Source organism: Bombina bombina, chromosome 3 (assembly GCF_027579735.1).
Source record: "Bombina bombina isolate aBomBom1 chromosome 3, aBomBom1.pri, whole genome shotgun sequence".
NCBI lineage: Eukaryota > Metazoa > Chordata > Amphibia > Anura > Bombinatoridae > Bombina > Bombina bombina.
In genome coordinates this window covers 790,108,348-790,132,797 of record NC_069501.1, presented here as the reverse complement: position 1 = coordinate 790,132,797, position 24,450 = coordinate 790,108,348, and the positions used below count along the sequence as shown (strand labels likewise).

General features: G+C 38.2%; 1 protein-coding gene across 1 annotated transcript in view; it reads left to right on the top strand.

Moving 5' to 3' along the window:
• Positions 1-24,100, top strand: part of LOC128651929 (lysozyme g-like) — a 37,769-nt gene extending 13,669 nt beyond the window's left edge. Inside the window, exons 2-4 of the mRNA XM_053704893.1 lie at positions 308-504; positions 22,705-22,843; positions 23,568-24,100. Coding sequence (XP_053560868.1) covers positions 308-504; positions 22,705-22,843; positions 23,568-23,698 — 467 coding nt within the window. The 3' untranslated portion in view covers positions 23,699-24,100. The remainder of the gene's footprint in view (positions 1-307; positions 505-22,704; positions 22,844-23,567) is intronic.
• The last annotated feature ends 350 nt before the right edge of the window (positions 24,101-24,450 follow it).

Sequence of the window (24,450 nt, the reverse complement as noted above, 5' to 3'; positions counted from 1 at the left end):
TATTTTGCAGAATAGCATTATGTGCCGAAATGCTGTGGTTAAGTTATCCATGCAAAAGTGATCATTTTTTGATGATGCAATATTGGTTATAAGTATTTGCCTCCCATGCATGCTCTGAGTGCTGTTTGTGATGTGATGCATAATGCCACTGACAGTACTCAGCAGATACAATTAATACAAATGACATATTTCACCAATGTTATTTGTATCACTCATTCTTCCTCCTAAAATGCTCTCTTGCTTGTTGGTGCAGTTGGTCTCTATATAGTGTTACTTTACTTTTCATTATGCGCCTTTACTTTTAAAGGTGTGAAAGCTTCTCATCGTATGGCAGACGATGATCTCCAAAGTCTGAATAAATATAAGACAAGAATCAATAATGTTGCTAGAAGGCATAGAGTGGATCCAGCTCTGCTTGGTGGAATAACTTCTCGTGAGACCCGTAGTGGGAATTATCATAAAAATGGATGGAGTGACGATGGGACATGCTTTGGTCTAATGCAGGTAAGAAATACAATTGTAAAAATGATTGTGGAGTGGCTGCTTGACGATTTTGCATCAGTATCATACATAATAATCCATTACATGCAATATCATCCACTATGCAGCTGATTTGTATTAAGTGAGGAATTCTACACTCTATGGGGCTGATTTATCAAGCTCCGTATGACCGCTGCTTCATAACTTGTCCACCTGCTCTGCGACTGCGGACAGAAATCAACCCAATCGAATACGATTGCGTTGATTGACACCCCCTGCTAGTGGCCGATTGGCCGCGAATCTGCAGGGGGTGGCATTGCACCACACAAGAACTGCTGGTGCAATGATAAATGCTAACAGCGTATGCTGTCAGCATTTATCGACGTGCAGCTGACATGATACGCTTCATCGTATCATGTCCGCTCGCACTATAATAAATATATCCCTAAATGATAATTGAGTTGACCATTTCCTTCAGCACCACTCCTGAGCTTCTGTTTGGAAAAGCATTATTTGCTTAGAGGATGACAAGATGGACAATAATAAAATAGGGCCCACATGCCTTTCTATCAGTCTGCTTCCCACCGTTCAATGTCTCTACAATGTGCTCATTTGGTAAGTGTAGTACACTGTAATCTTGCTAGATGTGCTTGTTTCATATGTGTGTATAACCCCTTAGCTGCCAGAGAGGGTTGCATTGGTGTCCTATCCACTAAACAAGGGGTTAAAGAGACAGAAGTGATGTGTATCTTCCAGTCAAGTGTACCTTATTTAGCTGGGCCTCCTGCTCTTAGATTTTCTTTTACCTTTGTATTGCTGAGAATTTCCCTACCCTCTACTGAAGCCACAAATACACTAAAACACATTTTAGTAACTAGGGCATAGTTAAGTTTCATTAAGGCTATTATTGGGATATAGCAGCTAGGGTAATAAGGGGTTATTTAGAAAGAAGTGCACTTTAAAAGAAAAAAAAATCTATATTTGTGTTATACATATAGGGCTAGATTACAAGTGGAGCACAATCAATAGCACAGGAGGCGCTATCTTGCGCTTAGGCTCCCTCTACAAACAACGCACAATCAGGTATTTGAAGTGGATAATTACCATTTTTAACCAAAGCATCTTAATGTGGGCCATACTTTTTTTAGCGCTTCCTATACTTTTAATGGATAGCATAGTTAGTGCTATTAACACGCTTATTGCAGTCGTATTACAAGTTAAAGGGACAGATACTGAACCCAAATACCCTTAACAAAAGTACTTAAATGGACAGTCTAGTCAAAAATAAACTTTCATGATTCAGATAGGGCATGTCATTTTTTTTTTAAAAATATTTATTTATATCCAACAAGGACCCATAACAATCAGATAATAATAAAAGAAACATAGCCATTGAGTATAAACACAAGTAAAGCTTTTTCCAAAGCATAGCTTGGGTATAACAAATGTACATATAGTATACAAAATATTGCACATTCAATACTATGTTATAGCTATACATCAACTCTTTGAATGTGCCTTATATAAATAATAAGAATAACCCATGTGATAACACTATGCTTCTTAATACTCTATACCTTGTTGAGTTTTTATTTTTACATAGAAAAACAACACAGCGCCCCAAAAAAAAAAAAAAAAAAAAATAATAGAGAGAGAAAAAAAAAAAAAAAAAGGGGGGGGGGAAAGAGAACCCTTCACCATCTCCCCAGCAGAACTAGTTCAGAATTACGTAAGGGATGTATCAAATATTCAATTTCCGTAGGAGAAAAAGCTTTTATGAATGCTGACCATTTGAGAAAGAATTTAACAACCTGGACATCATTATCAACGCTAATATTGTATTGTTCAAGAATACATTGTTTTTTTAGACAGTTTTTCATTTCTGATATGCTAGGGACCGTGAGTGTTTTCCATTTTTTAAAAATAAGATATCTAACAGCCAGTATAGTTATATTAATAAACTTCACATTGAGTTGTCTATCTTCTGGGTCAAGATAGAGGAAAATTATGTGTCTGCTTGTCAAATTTAATGATGAGAGTTTTAGTATCTTGCATAGCCAAAATTGGACTTTGGACCATACGTTTTTAATTTTAGGGCAGGTACATAACATGTGCAGAAGATTTGCATAGGGAAACGAGCATTTAGGACATATAGTAAAATTCATACTGCCGCATCTCGCTCCTTTTTCTGGTGTAAAATATGTCATATGTAACAACTTCAAATGAGATTCTCTCCATGTGGCAGAAAGGGTTGTTTGAGAAACCTTTCGAATCGAGAGAGAAGGTATTTTAGATTCTACTTCCTGAGATAACAATGTTGCCCAGTTAATAGCAATTTTATCAAGATTAATTGTACCCCTATCTGAGACAATAATCAGATAGCATGGAGATATTGACATAAGTCCATTTTTTGCCAGAGTAAACCAGTTCTCTATATGCCCCAGTGACCAGTTCCAGCCGTACTCATTCACTAACTTCATAGCATAGTGTCTAGCCTGAAGATAGGCAAAAAAGTTTCTCTGGGAGATATTGAATTCCACCCTAAGAGCATCAAATGATTTCACACATCTTTTTTCTATGTCAAGCATCTGAAAAACATTAACAAGCCCTTGGGTCTTCCACTCTAAAAAGATTGAAGATGGTGTTCCTAACTGAAATTGTGGGTTCCCCAGAAAACCTAGGAATCTCGACACCCGGTGTTCTATTCCTAACAAAGTACATATCTTTTTCCAAGCTAGAATTATATTATATATAGATCTACAACGTTTAACTTGGGGTGGGATGTGAGTAGTGTCGAGATGAATCAGCGCAATAGGTGAAAAAGGATACAAAATACTTCTCTCTAAATCATTGTTTGTAACATAGTTATGAGCAAAAAGCCAATCTGCCAGAATACGAACCAGAAATACATAATTATAAACTCGTAAATCAGGTAAAGCCAAGCCTCCGGATCCTATTGGAAGGGAGAGTTTTGCAAGTGATATTCTGGGTTTCCTACCCTGCCACAGGAAAAACCGGAGCTGTGAATTGAACAAACTCAAATCGTTCTTCCTTAAAATCAAAGGAGTATTTTGCAGGACATATAGTATTTTTGGCAATAAGATCATCTTATAGGCTGCTATGCGTCCGGACAAGGACAACGGTAAAGTCTGCCAATTCTTAAAAACTGATTTGACCTTATTCAACACAGGAAGAATGTTCAGGGAGTACCAAGAATCAGGATTACTTGAGACATTTATACCCAAATATCTAAATGAGTCATTCACTATAGAGAAGGGTACATTTATAGGAGAGCTGTCTGTGTGCCTTATCCAGAGAAGTTCAGATTTCTTTATATTTACCTTATATCCTGAGAAGGAACCAAATTGTTGTATAGTTGATAAGAGAATAGGTAAATTTCTACGTAAATTAGAAAGATAAATGAGAATATCATCAGCATATAATGCTATTTTCAACTCCCGCCCAGCCACCCCAATCCCCTCCAATCTCTGTCTTATCATTATAGCAAAGGGTTCTATAGCAATATTGAAAAGGAGCGGGGAGAGGGGACACCCCTGCCTAGTCCCCCTATGCAAGATTATTTCTGGGGACAGCTGGCCATTTACTATCATTCTTGTGGAGGCTGTGCGATATAATTTTTCAATGAACTTAGCAAAATTACCTTTTAGCCCAAATTGTTCTAAAGAAAATAGAAGATGATCATGATAAACTGAGTCAAAGGCCTTTTCGGCGTCTATAGCCAAAATTGCAAAGTCTGAAATACCTCCCTCCTCTGGACAATCAGCATCGATACCATTCGAAAAGTAATCCAGGGTGAGCAGGAGTTCCCTTATTTTGGCCGCAGAATTCCTATTCTTCATAAACCCAGCCTGATCTGGGCTAATAATCAAAGGAAGAAGGGACTGGAGCCTCTGGGCGAGAATCATAGTCAACAATTTATAATCGGTGTTCATCAAAGCTATGGGTCTATATGATTCCACCATACTTGCATCTTTGCCCTTTTTTAAGATTAAAGACGTGTGTGAAGCTGTAAAATTAGATGAGGGTTCATTTCCCTCTATATATATATATAGTTAAATAATGAAGTTAAATCAGGTATTACGGTGGAAGGTATCATTTTATAGAACTCATTAGGTATTCCATCCGGACCGGGTGCTTTGTTATATGCCAGATTTTTAATTGCCTTTGCAACTTCTATTTCCGTAATGGGGGATTCAAGTTCCTCAATTAGACTAGGTGTTAATAATGGAGAAGAGATTTCTTCCCAAAATTTTTGACGTTCTGTGAAGTCAGAAATCCTGGGGGAGTATATTCCCTTGTAGTAATCATAGAAAATCTGAACAAGATCCTGAGAGGAACTAAACATCTGACCCTCTTTTTCTAAGGAATCTATTAGTTGAGAACCCAAGTCCTGCCTTACCAATCTAGCCAAGAGTTTTCCAGTCTTATTCCCATATTTATAAAGTTTCGCAGAAAACCGAACTTCCTGCTGAGTGGATTTATAAAGTAGAAATGAATCTCTCTCTTCTAATGCAGTAATATATTTAGCCCATTTCTGAGACGTCTTTTCTAATAGATATGAGTTATAAGCATTTGTAACTGCACAAAGGAGTTCAGTTTCACGTTTTTTAAATTTCTTGGTGCGCCTAATGGTATATGCCAGGATTTCCCCCCTCAGCACTGCTTTAGCAGTTTCCCAGAACAAAGAAGGACAGGCTCTAGCCTCCGCATTGAACAAGGCAAAGTCCAGAAACTTAGTTTCGAGGAAGCCTCTAAATCCACAATCAGCAGACAAATATTTAGGGAAAAAAAAACGAGTACTTGTATGTGAAAGGCCAGACGTATAAATCTCGAAGCATATTGGAGCATGGTCAGATACTGCAATAGGCAAAATTTGAGCTGATACTTTGTGTTTACAAAGTCTTTCATCAACCAAAAATAAATCAATCCGTGACAATGATTTATGTGCTTTTGAGAGACATGTAAAATCACGTGTATCCGGATTCAATATCCTCCAAATATCCTTAACTCTCAAATTAGAAAAGATCCTGGAAAACAACTTTGCCTCGAGATTGTCTCTTTTAGTTTTTTTGACTAATGGCTGCTGCCTCATTCTATCAATTGGGTATTGAGGAGCCATATTAAAATCACCGGCTAAAATTAAAAAACCCTCTGCACATGTCATAAGCCTGGCCTGAAGTGTATCCCAAAATGAGAGATTGAAAACATTTGGAGCATATACATTGCATAAAGTATACAAAACATTAGCAGCCTTAATTTTCAGTATGATATATCTCCCCTCCTCATCTGATTCACTGTGTATTATCTCATAATTAATTTTTTTACCCAGAAGAATAGCAACTCCGCCTTTTCGGCTAGAACTAGATGAAAAAAAGACCTCCTTAACCCAAGAAGATTTTAGTTTAAGAATTTCTTGAGTCTTTAAATGGGTTTCTTGTAGAAAAGCAATAGCAGTACCTATTTTCTTCAAATAAGAAATTATCGTTTTTCTCTTAATAGGAGAAGTTAGCCCCCCTATGTTCCATGAAGTAAATGTAATCCCAGACATTATAATAGGTATCTATGTTCAAGAAGGGAAGATGGTGAGGGAGAAAGGGGAAGAAGAAAAAAAAAAAAAAAAAAAAAAAAAAAGGAAGAAGAAAAACCCCAAAGCATACGGCCAGTCCACCTGAGCCGTCTGTTGCCCATTTGCTGAAAAGGGCCCATCTTAGAAGAGAGAGAAAAAATATCAGATCTATTCTAATTTTTACCAGGGAGAAGGAAACTAAATAGTGTGTCACCTCAACTGCTCAGGTGTGCAGTTTTTGGTGAAAAAAGATTCTGCCGTGCGGGCAGAATAAAAAAAATGCAAAGTGTTGTTACACACAAGTCGCAACCTGGCAGGATGTAAAATTGTCGCTCGCAGCCCCTGCTGTATGAACCTAGTACTTATCGGAGCCAACTGCCTTCTTTTTGAGGCAGTTTCAGCTGCATAGTCCTGAAATAATAGGATTTTTGTACCTTCCAGTAATATAGGTTGATTTTTCCGAAATGCTTGCAAGAATGTAATCTTGTCCTGGTAGTTCAGGAATTTAGCTATAATTGGCCTCGGCCTCATATTTTCTTTAGATAAAGGTGGTGGCCCTAACCTGTGTACCCTTTCTATAACTGGCTGAGTTTGAGGTATATTAAGCAATGCTGGTAATGTTTGTGTTATAAATTTATTTAGATCCTCAAACTGCTTCCCCTCAGGTACCCCCACTACTTTCAGGTTATTGCGCCTAGCGCGATTTTCCAAGTCTTCTACTTTATTTTGCAATTTAGCAAGGGCTGAGGAAGTGGCTTCTATTTTACTGTTTTGGGCTAGAGTGAGATCTTCTAAGTCAGAGACTCTCTGTTCAACTTCAGAAAATCTTTCTGAAAATTGTTTGACTTCTGTAGCAAGCTGCACAATATCTTGTTTGATTTCTATTCTGAGTGAATCAAACTTGGGTGCAAGAGCAGCAGAGATATTTAAGACTAGAGACTGTGTATCAGCAGAATCAAGTAAATTTGACGATTCTTGGGTTACCAATTGTGGCTCACCCGCAGGCTCTGGATTAAGTCTGTGTTTTTTATCCTTCTGTCTAGCCGACATGACTGAAGGTGATGTGCGAGATTGTGTATGTAGAAATTTATCCATAAAATAATGGGAATGAATTGTGGGGGAGAGGAAAAAGAAGAAAGAGACAAACTAATCTACTGAAGAAGGGAGGGAAGTGAGAAGGATATGTGATAAAAAAAAAAGGTGCACTCTTTTGTGTATTGTTTAAGTTTATCTTCTCCTCTGAAGGGAGAGAGAAAAAAAAAAGAATAACCGTGAACTAAGTGAGTCAGGTTCAGTCATGCTGGTGACAGGGTAAGATGTATCATAACACAGAAAAGGGGTCCTACTTTGGAGCCTGCAGCTTTCTAACCTTTGAGAAGGTCCTCAATTAGTAATTAAAATACCGTTTTAAATCTTCAGCTAAGAACAGAAAAAACAGTATTTAACAACACAGGCCTCCTAGTCCGAGGCCATCAGTTCAATATTTTATAAATTTTAGAAAAAATCAGCTTTTAAGGTACTTTTAAACTAGTTGATACTCAGATTGTTTTACCTGTGTGTGTCTAGCACACAAGATTACTTGTAGGCTATTAACACACCTCTAGAATGAGTATAATACACTTCTATGAAACCAATGCTCGTGGTATATTTTAACACAAGTTAATGTAACTTTAAAACTTAAACAAAGCTATGTAGAGTAATCCTATGTTATAATACATTTGCTGTGGGTCTGAGAAAGAAAAAAGAAAAAAAAAACCCCAGTCATTTAGTAGCAGTCTATATGGTTCAGGAAATATGATAATACAATGTTTCACATTTTGCTGCTACACATTAACAACATACAGTATCCAAAGGAAATGTATACCAATTAGAAACTAGGGGGATAGGCCAATAGCCGTTATTTATATCAGGGTCAAACACACCTCTAAAATAAATATATTTTACTTCTATGAAACCAATACTCATGGTGTATTTTAATACAACTGGATGTAGCTTCAGAACTTAAACAAAGCTATATAAAGTAATCCAGTGTTATAGTACCTTTGCTGTGGGTCTAGAAGAGAAACAAATGAAAACCCCCAGACAGTTAGTAACAGTCTAAATGGTTCAGGAAATATGATAATACAATGTTTCACATTTTGCTGCTACATATTAACAGCATACGGTTTCAGGGAGAAATATATACCAGTTAAAAACTAGAGGGTTCTAGGTTTTAACTTATCGTGAATACAAGCTAAAGAGAAAGAAACCTAACAAGTTTAGGTGTTATACAACGCTTGCAGGCCAATAGCTGTTATTTAAATCAGGGTCAGGCCAACTATCATAGCTTATAGGTTATGTACATTAATATCATTTGGAAAACCCCCAAAAAAGGGAAAAAAAAGAGCAAATAATAAAGGTCCAGTACTGAGCCAAGTCATTCCAGGGTAGAGGCAGCTGATAGAGAAGACAAAACTGCAAATTTTATCCCAAGAGTTCTACGTTACCCATAACAGATAGACTAATTTTTGAGCAGGGGACAGCCAGCGAACCTCATCCTCAGCCCCCCCTCACGCAGCATCGGTGGGAAGGGGAGCGTCTTCCAGATCGAGGGAACAGCGAGTGCCGGGAAACAAATCAACAGTCTGTGACACAAGGGTACCAATATCCTCGGCTCTTGCGTTTGTTTCAAAAAAGCAGGTCAGCTATTCTCAAAGGTATGACTCATATGTTACTACAATCACGCCACCAGCCGACATCAATATCACTCCTGAGTCTCGTCACTTTGGCTAGAGACGGAATAAAGTGGGCAGAGCGGGGGGGGAAGGCAGCCACAACTACCGCTGCAGCAGCTCCGCGTTATCCTCCCCGGAACCAACACTGCGTCAGGGATCGACCCGTCTCCTCCGGCGGTGGCCCCCCCTCACGCAGCACCGGTGGGAGGGGGAATGCCACTTCAACACAGGAATACACAAAGAAAAAACAGCAGGCTACACCATCCGCACCCACTGCTCCAGCCGCAAATGCCGGTATGATGTACAGGGAGCTCCGGCTCCAACTCCTGAGTATTCAATTAAGCTGTAAACAGGAGACAGGTAAGTTCTCAGAATCCAGACAACTTGGAATAAGTGCAGCGCCTCTCACCTCCGTCCTCCGTTTCAGATTATTCAGCAATAATCAGGAATTTAACTTGCCTGTCGATTTAGCTGAGCACTTTTTCTTGGGTTGCCTCGGCTTGATAGAGAGACTGTGTGACAACAACCATTTTTTTTTTTTATTTTAAAAGATATTAGTGTAGTGATAAGTCCTTTTTCAGGGCTGCTACCTGCAGCTATTTAGTGCATTGTCAAGGCACTATGGAGTTTCCAGCAGCGGTGATATTCAGCAATACAAGCCACCCTAAACTAGAGGGTTTTAGGCGCGGTTCCACACCAACAGCTTGTAGGTAGGAGAGATCAGAACAGGTGCAGCACCTGATCACACACCTGTGCTCCTCCTCCGGAAACCTCAACAGGGCATGTTTCCAATTCACTTTTATCATCAATTTTGCTTTGTTCGCTTGGTATTCTTAGTTGAAAGCTAAAGCTAGGTAGGTCATATGATAATTTAATAGCCCTTGAAGGCTGCCTCTTATCTGAATGCATTTTGACAGTTTTCACAACTAGAGGGTGTTAGTTCATGTGTGCTCTATAGATAATATTGTGCTCACGCACGTGGAGTTACCTAGGAGTCTGCACTGATTGGCTAAAATGCATGTCTGTCAAAATAACTAAAATAAGGGGGCAGTATGCAGTGGCTTAGATACAAGGTAATCATAGATGTACAAAGTATATTAATATAACTGTGTTGGTTATGCAAAACTGGGAAATGGATAATAAAGTGATTATCTTTTAAAACAATACAAATTCTCGTGTAGACTGTCCCTTTAAGTGCTTTTACTTTTTGTGACCTCACTGTGTATAATGTTCTCAGTGATATAATTATATGCCACTAATTACTGGCAATGCACGCACCAAATATTACTTATTATACCCCTAGACAAAGGAGTAGCTGAAATGTCAGAGGACAGTGGTGAAGCAGTAGTTCACCCATTTTGCTAGAGGGAGCAGGAGTAATAAAGCTAGTGAGAGGTGGCATTGCCTAAGCTGTAATAGTGAAAGTTCCAGATAGTCTAAATAGGAACAATTCACAATGGTATTTGTACCTTTAATAAAATAGAATAAACACATATACTAGTACTCTGGATAAGACAACACTCTCTAAACAAAAATATTCCTATACTCTTTTTGTAAGTGCCCCCAAAGTGTAATTAACATAGGATAATGTTAGTCATAAATTAAAATACAATTTATTAACAGTGAAACAATAATAAAGCGGCATTCAAACAGCAATAGCAAAAATAATCGTGTTAATAAATCAGTGATTAGCAAACGTACAGGTCAAACTCGAAAAATTAGAATATCGTGCAAAAGGTAATTTATTTCACTAATACAACTTAAAAGGTGAAACTAATAAATGAGATAGACTCATTACATGCAAAGCAAGATAGTTCAAGTTGTGATTTGTCATAATTGTGATGATTATGGCTTACAGCTCATGAAAACCCCAAATCCACAATCTCAGAAAATCAGAATATTACATGCAATCAATAAAACAAGGATTGTACATAGAACAATATCGGACCTCTGAAAAGTATAAGCATGCATACTGTATGTACTCAGTACTTGGTTTGGGCCCCTTTTGCAGCAATTACTGCCTCAATGCGGCGTGGTTTAGAAGCTATCAGCCTGTGGCACTGCTGAGGTGTTATGGAAGACCAGGATGCTTCAATAGCGGCCTTCAGCTCTTCTGCATTGTTTGGTCTCATGTCTCTCATCTTTCTCTTGGCAATGCCCCATAGATTCTCTATGGGGTTGAGGTCAGGTAAGTTTACTGGTCAATCAAGCACAGTAATCCCACGGTCATTGAACCAGGTTTTGCTGCTTTTGGCAGGGTGGGCTGGAAAATGAAGTCAGCGTCCCCATAGAGCTCGTCTGCAGAAGGAAGCATGAATTGCTCCAAAATCTCCTGGTAGATGGCTGAGTTGACCCTGGACTTAATGAAGCACAGTGGACCAACACCAGCAGATGACATGGCTCCCCAAATCAACACAGACTGTGGAAACTTCACACTGGACTTCAAGTTTCTTGCAGTGTGTGCCTCTCCATTCTTCTTCCATACTCTGGGTCCTTGGTTTCCAAATTAGATGCAAAATTTGCTCTCATCAGAAAAGAGGACTTTGGACCACTGAGCAACAGACCAGGTCTGTTTTTCTTTATCCCAGGTAAGACGCTTCTGACATTGTTTGTTGTTCAGGAGTGGCTTGACAAGAGGAATATGACATTTGAAGCCCTTGTACAGGATCAGTCTGTGTGTGGTGGCTCTTGTGAAAGTCCCCAACACTTTTGAATGGCCTTTTCCTGACAATCCTCTCCAGGCTGCGGTCATCCCTGCTGCATGTGCACCTTTTTCTTCCACACTTTTCCCTTCCATATAACTTTCTATTAATGTGCTTTGCTACAGCACTTTGGGAACATCCAACTTCTTTTGCAATTACCTTTTGAGGCTTTCCCTCCATATGGAGGGTGTCAATGATGGTTTTCCGCACAACTGTTAGGTCAGCAGTCTTTCCCATGATTGTAATTCCTACTGAACCAGATTGAGAGACTTTTTAAAGGCTCAGGAACCCTTTGCAGGTGTTATGGCTTAATTAGCTGAATAGAGTGGGACACTTTAAACCTAGAATATTGCACCTTTCACAATATTCTAATTTTCTGAGATTGTGGATTTGGGGTTTTCATGAGCTGTAAGCCATAATCATCACAATTATGACAAATCACAGCTTGAACTATCTTGCTTTGCATGTAATGAGCCTATCTCTAATATTAGTTTCACCTTTTAAGTTGCATTAGTGAAATAAATGAACTTTTGCACGATATTCTAATTTTTCGAGTTTCACCTGTATGCTATGTAATATCAGTATAATGCAACAAGTGTGAGTATACCACTGGCAAACCTATTCCCTAATAACAATTGTAAGGTTAATATTACTTGTATTTTGCAGAGACAAACATTGAAAGAAATGCAATGGTTTTATAAAAATGCAAATTAAAACAGTAATTCCACAAGTATCTGTGTGATGTAGTTTGGTTGTACAATTCAGTTGGAAATTTACCCTTGGCTTAGTGGAAATGTGCCCTCACCACTACTAGAAACAATTATGGGGCTCCATTACATATGGGGCGTCGCCTGCAAAAGTTGACGCCACCGCTTTTTACGCGGTTTTGATATCCAATATACATTGCCGCCTATAAATGCGGCACATAGATTTCACCCGGCGGCCGAAATTTTTACTCCCATAAGCTAACATGGGACCGCGTCGCAAATCGGTATCACATATTCAGCGCAAGGACTTACTTGGCAAAAATGGAGAAATTTTACTCCATTTTCACCTCGCCACACAAAGGCAGTCGCAGCAAGCAAGTATGTGAGCACCGTAACTCCTGTAACTTCCTGAAAATATAAACTAACACCTAATGCATGCTCAATATCTATCTACCTGTCAACTGCATTCCCCCACTGCAATAACTAATTGGGGCCTAGATTACGAGTTTTGCGGTAGCTGAAAAAGCACCGTTAACAGGTGCTAACACTGCTTTTTTACTACTGCTGGTATTACGAGTCTTGCAGGTTTAGGGTCACCACACACTTTTTTTGCCTTACCGGAAAACGACTACGTAAACTTTGTAAAGTCTTTTTTCTATGGGACTTTCATAGAGCTGGTATTACGAGTCTGTCCTGGGAGGCCAAAAAGTGAGCGGTACACCCTCTCCTGTCAAGATTCCTACCGCATTTGAAAGTCAGTAGTTATGAGTTTTATGTACAACGCGGTAGCATAAAACTCATTACTAAAGTGCTAAAAAGTACACTAACACCCATAAACTACCTATTAACTCCTAAACCGAGGCCCTCCCGCATAGCAAACACTATAATACATTTTTTAACCCCTAATCTGCCGCTCCGGACACCGCTGCCACCTACATTATAATTATTAACCCTTAATCTGCCGCTCCGGACACCGCCGCCACCTACATGATACTTATTAACCCCTAATCTGCTGCCCCCAACATCGCTGCCACCTACATTATATTTATTAACCCCTAATCTGTTGCCCCCTATGTTGCCGCAACCTACCTACATTTATTAACCCCTAATCTGCTGCCCCAACGTCACTGCCACTATAATAAACATATTAACCCCTAAACCACCACATTCCCGCCTCACAAACATTAGTTCAATATAATTAACCCCTAATCTGCCGTCCCTAACATCGCCACCACCTACCTACATTTATTAACCCCTAATCTGCTGCCCCCAATGTCACTGCCACTATATTAAATGTATTAACCCCTAAACCTAAGTCTAACCCTAACACCCCCTAACTTAAATATAATTTAAATAAATCTAAATAAAATTACTATCAGTAACTAAATAATTCCTATTTAAAACTAAATACTTACCTATAAAATAAACCCTAAGCTAGCTACAATATAACTAATAGTTACATTGTATCTATCTTGGGTTTTATTTTTATTTCACAGGCAAGTTTGTATTTATTTTAACTAGGTAGAATAGTTATTAAATAGTTATGAACTATTTAATAACTACCTAGCTAAAAAAAAATACAAAAGTACCTGTAAAATAAAACCTAACCTAAGTTACACTAACACCTAACACTACACTATAATTAAATAAATTAAATACAATTACCTAAATTAAATTAAATTAGCTAAAGAGCAAAAAAACACACTAAATTACAGAAAATAATAAACAAATTACAGATATTTAAACTAATTACACCTAATCTTATAGCCCTATTAAAATAAAAAAAGCCCCCCCAAAATAAAAAAAGCCCCTAGCCTAAACTAAACTACCAATAGCCCTTAAAAGGGTCTTTTGCGGGGCATTGCCCCAAGTAATCAGCTCTTTTACCTGTAAAAAAATACAAACAACCCCCCCAACAGTAAAACCCACCACCCACACAACCAACCCCCAAAATAAAAACCTAAATAAAAAAAACCTAAGCTCCCCATTGCCCTGAAAAGGGTTTATGAATGGGCATTGCCCTTAAAAGGGCAGTTAGCTCTTTTGCCGCCCAAACCCTTACCTAAACCCCCCCCCACCCAATACAACCTTAAAAAAACCTAACACTAAACCCCTGGTTGGAACAGCCAATAGAATGCAAGCTCAATCCTATTGGCTGATTGGATCAGCCAATAGGATTGAACTTAAATCCTATTGGCTGATTGCATCAGCCAATAGCATTTTTTCTACCTTAATTCCGATTGGCTGATAGAAATCTATCAGCCGCCAATTGGAATCTAAGGGACGCCATCTTGGATGACGTCACTTAAAGGTACCTTCATTCAGCTTTAGTCGTCACCAGAAGAGGATGCTCTGCGTCGGATGTTTTGAAGATGGACCCACTCCGAATGGCTGAAGATAGAAGATGCCGCCTGGATGAAGACTTCTGCCCATCTGGATGACCACTTCGCCCGGCTTGGATGAAGACTTCTCCCGGCTTCGTTGAGGACTTCGGCCCGGATTGGATGAAGACGTCTCCGGGTAAGTCGATCTTCAGGGGGTTAGTGTTAGTTTTTTTTAAGGGTGTATTGGGTAGGTTTGTTTGTTTTTTAGGTTAGGGTTTGGGCGGCAAAAGAGCTAACTGCTCATCCAAATGCCTTTTCAGGGCAATGGGGAGCTTATGTTTTTTTTTTAGGTTTTTATTTGGGGGGTTGGTTGTGTGGGTGGTGGGTTTTACTGTTGGGGGGGTTGTTTGTATTTTTTTTTACAGGTAAAAGACCTGATTACTTTGGGGCAATGCCCTGCAAAATGCCCTTTTAAGGGCTATTGGTAGTTTAGTTTAGGCTAGGGTTTTTTTTTATTTTGGGGGGCTATCAGATTAGGTGTAATTAGTTTAAATATCTGTAATTTGATTATTATTTTCTGTAATTTAGTGTTTTGTTTTTGTTGTACTTTAGCTAATTTAATTTAATTTAGGTAATTGTATTTAATTTATTTAATTTATTTAATTATAGTGTAGTGTTAGGTGGTAATGTAACTTAGGTTAAGTTTTATTTTACAGGTACTTTTGTATTTATTTTAGCTAGGTAGTTATTATATAGTTAATAACTATTTAATAACTATTCTACCTAGTTAAAATAAATCCAAACTTGCTTGTGAAATAAAAATAAAACCTAAGATAGATACAATGTAACTATTAGTTATATTGTAGCTAGCTTAGGATTTATTTTATAGGTAAGTATTTAGTTTTAAATAGGAATTATTTAGTTACTGATAGTAATTTTATTTAGATTTATTTCAATTATATTTAAGTTAGGGGGTGTTAGGGTTAGACTTAGGTTTAGGGGTTAATACATTTAATATAGTGGCGGCGACGTTGGGGGCGGCAGATTAGAGGTTAATAAATATAGGTAGGTGGCGGCGATGTTAGGGATGGCAGATTAGGGGTTAATTATATTTAACTAATGTTTGCGAGGTGGGAGTGCGGCAGTTTATGGGTTAATATGTTTATTATAGTGGCGGCGACGTTCGGGCTGCAGATTAGGGGTTAATAAATGTAGGTAAGTTGCAGCAACATAGGGGGCGGCAGATTAGGGGGTTAATAAATATAATGTAGGTGGTGGTGATGTTGGGGGCAGCAGATTAGGGGTTAATAAGTATAATGTATGTAGTGCTCTATGCTCACTTTTTGTCTTTTAACGCCGGATTTCTGAAAACTCGTAATACCAGTGTTGCATGAAAGTGAGCGGTGAGAATAACTTGCAAGTTAATACCTCACCCTTGTTACCGCAAAACTCGTAATCTAGGAAAAAGTATATTAACCCCCCTATATCTGCCATCAAACCCACATCACAACTAATAATTAAAGTATTAACCATTATATCCGCCATCAAACCCATATTGCAACTAATAATTAAAGCATTAACCCCTAAATCTGCCAACCCCAACATAGCAAACTACCTAATAAAACTATTAACCCCTTATCCGCCATTAACCCACAACACAATAAAGATATTAAAGTATTAACCCCTAACCCGCCAAAGCCCACAACGCAATGTTAATAAATCTATTAACCCCTAAACCGCCAAAGCCCACAACGCAAATAATTAAACACTAAGCAGCCTAACCTAACACCCCCTAAACCAGGGGTGGGCAGACTTTTGCAATACAAGGGCTACCTCTAATTTTATTCCAAGTTACGTGGTCACCTAACTAAAAAAAACACACCAGTCGCTGGCTGAAAATTGTATTTTTGTCACAAATAGGACCTGCTGGCTGAAAATTGTATTTTTGACACAAATAGGACCTGCTGGCTGAAAATTTAATTTTTGCCTCAAATAGCACCTGCTGGCTGAAAATTTTATTTTTTTCCACAAATAATACAGCTTTAAAAATCAGCGGCAGTCTTTAATAATAAATACAGCTGTGTTCTTTACTTTCTGCAAGAGCATTCTCTTTACGTCACGGTGGGACCATCAAGCAACCTTATATGTTTACCGCACCTGCGTATGAATAAGAAGTCTCACAATCAAGACGGCTCGAGTCTAGGGCTTGCGGAGTAGTCAAGCCTGGAACACATGGGAAACCCACAGCTCAGGTACAACGATGACAATTAACTATTCTCAGCCAATCATAGACAGACTCATTCTACAAGGTAATTTTATTGGCTGGACGCCATGTCAGGTTGATTAGGGGGCAGGTCCTTTTGACTCCTCTCCATCCGTCCGCTACTAGCTGAAGACTACTGCAAATAGTTGGGACAGTGACAGCGGCAGGACCTGCAGGTTCTGTACCACCTTACACAGCAACAAGAGACTGGTATAGTAGCAACAGCACTGACCTGCACAATTTGGTGACAACAAATTCTGGGGCAGAACCTGCAGAAACTAGCACAAAGTATAGCTAATATTAGTGTGTCAGAGAAAGTATCAGACAGCAGCATCAAAGCCTGGTACAGAGGTAAAATAACCTAAGGGGAGTAACAGACCCTGAGAAAAAACAACACCAGACCATTCACCCAGCATAGCCTGGTGACAAGTAACGGAGGAGAGAACTAGAAAGCAGCAGCAGAATATCAGACCGAGCAGGACCCGGAACTGCCAAACCCAGGGATACCAAGCAGCATCTCAGCCTGGCGCATGAAGAGTCTGTACTATGGACTGACCGCTCTTGAGACAAAAAGTAGGAGAATTTGGGACAGACAGTAACCAAAGCTGGGGCAGCGAATTCAGCTACAGCCGCCTCGCGCATGCTAAAGTACACATACCACCATAATAGACTCAAAACCGATTTTAAAAGTCTGCATAAGTGAAACATTTCTCATACATCTACAGTGGCGAAGCTCTTCACTCAGAATCTAGATGTGTGAGAAATATTTCTCTTATTATGCAGACTTTTGAAAACTTCCAGACGGTCACCTCAAAATTCACTCGCGGTCCACTAGTAGACCACGATCTACCTCTTGTCCACCCCTGCCCTAAACTAAACCCATTACATAAAATAAACTAAAATTAAATTAAAATTAAAATAAGCAAAAACCTAACATTACTTTAAAAATAAAAAAAACTAATTTTAAATTAAGCTAAAATTACAGAAAATAAAAAACAAATGATCAAAAATAAATTAAGCCTAATCCCTATGAAAACCAAAAAAGCACCCCAAAATAAAATAATAATATGGCTGATATAGGGGTTTTACATTCGGGTTTATTTTTGGGAGGCGTGTTAGACGTTTATGGGAGATTCGATATATATTTTATTTTTCTTAGGCGCCGGCAGTTCCTAAAGTGCCGTAAGTCCCTAGCGACTCCAGAAATTAGTATTTACAAACATTTCTGGATATCGCTAGTTTATCCGACTTACGGCACTTTATGAACTGTCGGCACCCTATATGTAATACCCCGATGTACGAGGTGAAATTACGGGCATTGTGGGTTGTTTATTTCCTTGACCCTGTAGAAAACATACGTGTAGATGTAATTATTGTCCTTATTTAGATTGGAATAAAGAAAATAAATAAATGCATTTGTATTATTTTGCAGCAATAGTCCCATGTGAGAAGTTATATGTAGGATTATATAAAAAGCAATGAGGCCCATTTATCAAGCTTCGAATGGAGCTTGAGGGCCCGTGTTTCTTGTGAGCCTGCAGGCTCACCAGAAACAGCAGTTATGAAGCAGCGGTCTAAAGACCTCTGCTCCATAACCCTGTCCGCCTGCTCTGAGCAGGCGGACAGAGGTCGCCACAATTCAACCTGATCGAGTACGATCGGGTTGATTGACACTCCCCTGCTTGCGGCAGGGTGCAATGCTAAATATGGAGAGCGTATTGCTCTCCGCATTCAGCGCGGTCTGTCGGACCTGATCCGCACTGTCGGATCAGGTCCGACAGACCTTTAATAAATAGGCCTCAATGTGTCTGTTAAAGGAAGATATATACTTAGGGGCTGATTTATCATTTGTCGGACGGACATGATCTGCTGTAGTGAATCATGGCCGCCCGACATCGCTGATGTCTGGTGAACTGCTTGTGCAATGCTGCCCCCTGCAGATTCGTGGCCAATTGGCCGTTAGCAGGGGGTGTCAATTAACCTGATCGTATGCGATTGTGCGGATTAATGTCCCCCACCTCAGAGGAGACGTACAAGTTACGGAGTAGCAGTGTAAGACCGATGCTTCTTAAAGGGACAGTCAAGTCCAAAAAAAACTTTCATGTTTCAAATAGGGCATGCAATTTTAAACAACTTTCCAATTTACTTTTATCACCAATTTTGCTTTGTTCTCTTGGTATTCTTAGTTGAAAGCTAAACCTAGGAAAGACCTTGAAAAGCCGCCTCTAATCTAAATGCATTTTGACAATTTTTCACCACTAGAGGGAGTTTGTTCATGTAACATTGATCTCATGCACATGAATTTACCGAGGAATGAGCACTGATAGGCTAAAATGCAAGTATGTCAAAAGAACTGAAATAAGGGGGCAGTCTGCTGAGGCTTAGATACAAGGTAATTGCAGAGGTAAAACGTGTATTATTATAACTGTGTTGGTTATGCAAAACTGGGGAATAGGTAATTAAGGAATTATCTATCTTTTAAAAGAACAAAAATTCTGGTGTTGACTGTCCCCTTTACTCCTGTTTCCGGTGGGCCTGAAGGCTGGCATGGAAACAGATACATTCAGGGCCATTCGGCCCTTAATAAATCAGTCCCCAAGTCTGTGTGTGATGCTGGAGATTTTGTAGTCAGCTTAAAGGGACGTTGTACACTAGATTTTTCTTTGCATAAATGTTTTTTAGATCCATTTATTAACCCATCTCGGAGTGTTTTTGTAAACATGTATTGTTTTGCTTATTTTTTAATAACATTGTACTGATTTTCAGACTCCTAACCAATCCGCAAAGTATCAATTGTAGACCCAGGTCTACAAATTCTTGCTGTTATTGTTTGTGTAATCTATATTTTTATATGCAGGAAGGGAGGGGGGGATGTCTGCACTTTTTGTTATCCCAGCCCCTTTCACTAGGTGTCCCAGCCTAAACACATCAACGGTGCTAAACCGGGAGCTTCTAAGTAAGTTTTTAAAATCAGTATCTGTGCATACTCTTCTTTATAGTAGTGTCTATTACATGTAGTTATAAGAAAATTGGTGAACTCTGTCCCTTTAAGTTACACCTAGCCAAGAAGGGGTTATCTCCTCCATCTGCATCTTTTGTGTAGAGTATATTATTATTATTATTATTATTATTATTATTATTATTATTATTATTATTATTATCGGTTATTTGTAGAGCGCCAACAGATTCTGCAGCGTATATGAAGTCTTTCGAAGTCTGCCTGGTCTGTTCAGTCCTTCTCCTTAGTGTTAGGTCCCCTATTTTATGATGAAATTCTACAAATGCTAATCACACCTATAACATTCTCTCTTTGTGGTAGGTTCAATGTCTTGCTTAATTTTGCTTTATTTTACAAATAATTAGAATTATTAAAATGCCATTATAGTTGAATAAATTACATGTTAATAATTCATTAAAGCATGTAAGTTTAATACCTGCAAAAAGTTATAGAAAATTACTATGGAAAATGATTTCCCCTTTGTTATGACAACACTACAGGGGAGAGTCTAAAGCATTACCACTTAAGTACCAGATAGGAACACAGGGGGGAATCCTCAAAACTGAATTACTCTGATGAACAATCTATACTATAATCGCGTTCATAAATCATAATGCGTCCGTTGCCGTCGCCAGTGCACACACATCCTCAAAGGAATGTTGGCTGCGCAAGGCAGCCAAAAGAATCCACCTGCATGCAGCGTAGGCAAACCGAAAGTCTTAAAAAAAAACAAAAAAAAAACAAGAACCACCCGCACAAAATAAATAAAAAACACGTAACTGCCCACATGAAATAAATAAAAAACACGTAACCGCCCGCACAAAGTATAACAAAAAAAAACTAGCTTCCCGCACAAAGTATTAACAAACACCTAAACCGCAAACCCCCACATCGCAAAATAATAAAGTAATTAACCCCTAATCGGCAAATAAAATAATTAAAATAATAACCCCTTAACCGCCAACCACCCACATTGCAATAAACCTAATTTACCTATTAACCCCTACACCAACAAACCCCCATATCACTATAAACCTAATTAACCTATTAACCCCTAAACCGACAAACCCCCACATCGCAATAAACCTAATTAACCTATCAACTCCTAAACCAACAAACCCCCACATCCCAATAATCCTAATTAACCTATTAACCCCTAAATCGACAAACCCCCACATCGCAAAAAAAATCCTAGCACTAAGTCCCAAATAGGTACTCACCATTCCTGAAGTCCGGCGGAGAAGGTCTTCTTCCAGGCGGCTCCATCATCTTCTATCTTCATCTGGAGCGAAAGCGGCGTGGAGCGGAGGTGCGGAGCTGGCTTCCCTGACGCGGGGATCCTCAGCAGTGGTCCTAGTCAGCAGCGATTCTCAGCGGCGTGGAGGCTCACTCTTCATGCGATCGCCTTTCGCACACTTAAGATTGAATGCAAGGTACCTCATATTTATTGGGGTACCTTGCATTCCTATTGGCTGAAATTTTTAAATCAGACAATAGGATGAGAGCTACCGAAATTTTATTGACTGATTTGAACAGCTAATAGGATTTCAGTAGCTCTAATCCTGTAAAGACAGCTGCTCCATAACCCTGTCCGCCTGCTCTGATGAGGTGGACAGGAATCGCCGGAAATCAACCCGATGGAGTACGCTCGGGTTGATTGACACCACCCTGCTGGTGGCCGATTGGCCGCGATGTTAAATGCGGAGAGCGTATTGCTGTCCGCATTCAGCGAGGTCTTGCGGACCTGATCCGCACTGTCGGATCAGGTCCGCAAGACCTTTGATAAATAGGGGGCATAGAGTTTACATTTTTATTTTGGATAGCTTTGTTTATTTTTTTCTGTATTTTTACATTTTTTATTTTTTGTATTTTTAGTTTTGGGTGTTGTAGTTTCTTTTTTTAAATAGACTGCCCTCTGGGCAGGCTTATCGCCTAGTCTGATAATAAAGTTCCAGTGGAAGTATAACTAAAGAAAAATGTTTCCATTATCAAGAGGAATGTTCATTAATGTATTTGTTTCAAGTTTAGAACTGGAAGAAATTGACATTTTCTCTGTTATGGGTAGGGAACAGGATGACCTTCTGGGAAAATTGAAAAGATCTTGATCATCTTAAAAGGTCCTTTCTTTCCCTCTATCGTAAGGGACAGGAGAGAGAGAATATATTTTTAACAGGTCTGGAAAATTGAAGTCTGACTCCAGTTTTCTAAATGTGGAAACTGCATGTAAATAGATTGAGCATAAGGTCCATTTTGGGCTTGATCATATGATTTCTTGGAAGATCTGAACTTATAGGAAGACTTACCAAAATAAAGGTTGAAAGAAACCAACCAGAGGCTTGACGTTTCACTCATAAGAAGAAAGGAACCATTACCATTCTGTAATTTCTATAATAACAGCATTACATTTTTTTTTTTCCTTAACTGAATGTTTCTAACAATTGTTTAGAGCCTTTATCTGATGCCCAAATCTTCAGCCATAGGGGGCTAGAGCTCTGTTTAGGGAAAGCTGTCATTTAAGTATCCAAACACAGAATGATAATAAAATGTTGCAGAAAAATAGGACAGCTAGATTATCAAAAAATATTATGAATATAACCAAATTTTGTCCATCTAAGAGCCAGAAAAAAAAATAGTTTATAAGTAGAATCAGAAGGAATGATCCCAAATTGGAAAGTAACGCTTGTTCATGAGGATATACTTTTTGGGTTTAACTAGGTCCCCTCCCAACAGAGAACGTTTACGTACAATTAGAAATACCCTTAAAGAGTTAGGAGGCTGGAGTCAGTCAAATATGGTATACTAGGGGGTATAGAATCAATGGCATTTTACCATACCAATTAAGCATATCATTAGTCTAAGCTTATGAGCATCTTTATTCCAATAGAATATAGTTTTATTTTTTTTATTTTGTTGTTGTTGCTGTTTCTAGGTTAGCAACATATGGCACAAGCCTCGTGGAGCATGGGACAGTGAAGAACACCTTAATCAGGCCACAGAGATACTGATTTACATGATAGATGCCATTGATAAAAAATTCCCACACTGGAACGCCCAGCTACGTCTCAAAGGTCTGTTTGAGTTTGACAGTGTTTAGTACAAGATTATCAGAGAGGTATATGTTGGGGGATTAAGGCAGTTTACTATGACATTTTGCTAAATGTTGGTGAAATCCCACAGGATCACAGCAAAGCAAAGTGTGAAACCAGCACTGATAATGCTGACTGGCTGTTTTTTTCCCCTTATGAAAGATAAGCTAAAGAATAACTGCTCACAGAGCCTTTACCCTGGTGACCTGAGGACATTTTGAGGTCAAATATCTTTTTTACATAGAAATGTTCATGTGATTTGTTTTCTAATCAGTTTTTACAGATGTGCTACATCTCTTAAGTAATTTAGCATATGAGTAACATGTCCCTTTAGCGTAAAATAACAGTGATATTCTTTTATTATCCAATAGAGAGGCTTTTTTCTTTGTCTAGTAGATAAATAATACATTATTACATTTCCCATTAATATGCAATACAATTTAATATAAATCATTTTGGGTGGATGTATACAAATCTGTTCATGATACATATTACATTATATTATATTGTATCATATTGCCTATTATAAAACTTATTCAGAATTACAGAATATCAGAATACTGCACATTTTATACCAATACAACTTAACATTTAAAAAAATAAAATTGTAACACAACTATTTTATTAAAAATGTAGCAACTCGGAAAAAGTCCTGATTACCATATTAAAGCTATATGCTATTTGATCTCTTTATTTTTTATTACAGGTGCTCTTGCAGCTTATAACGCTGGTCCTGACAAAGTGGTGGATGAAAATATAGACAAATACACCTTTGATCGAGACTATGCCAATGATGTTATTGCTAGGGCACAGCGTTTTAAGCAACATGGATATTAATTAAAAAATGGAGATCTTTCCTCTGAGCAGTTCTCAAGATAACACATTGAGGGCCAGATTATGAGTGGAGCACTAAAAGTTATGCGCAAGCAAAACGTGTTTATCACGGGTGTTTGTGCGCATCGAGTTTACCACTCGTATTACAAGTTGAAATTAAATGTAATCACTCGAGCGCAATAGTGATTTACCCTAGAATAATTACCACGTCCTCAAAACTCTGGTTAACTGTTTCACAAAACGAAAAAAGTGTCACAAAACACATAAAAAAAAAACACTACAAAGTACAGTTACCTCATAATAACACCATCTAATAAAAATTATTTTTAAAAATATTGCACAAAAAAAGTTATAAAGGCTCAAAGATATGAGGTCTCAGGTGGAAGACAAAGTTTTAACATAGAGATACATACATATACATGTCTAAAGGTGTGTGTGTATATATATATATATATATACATTATATATATATGTTTGTGTATATATATATATATATATATATATATATGTTTATGTGTGTGTGTGTGTGTGTATATGTATATATATATATATATATATATATATATATATATATATGTTTATGTGTGTGTGTGTATATATATATATATATATATATATATATATATATATATATATATATATATATATGCAGGTATGTGTATATATGTATTTATGCATATTTACAAGCAAATATACACATATAAACACATAAATACATAGATACATATGTATACATATACAGTATATATATACAG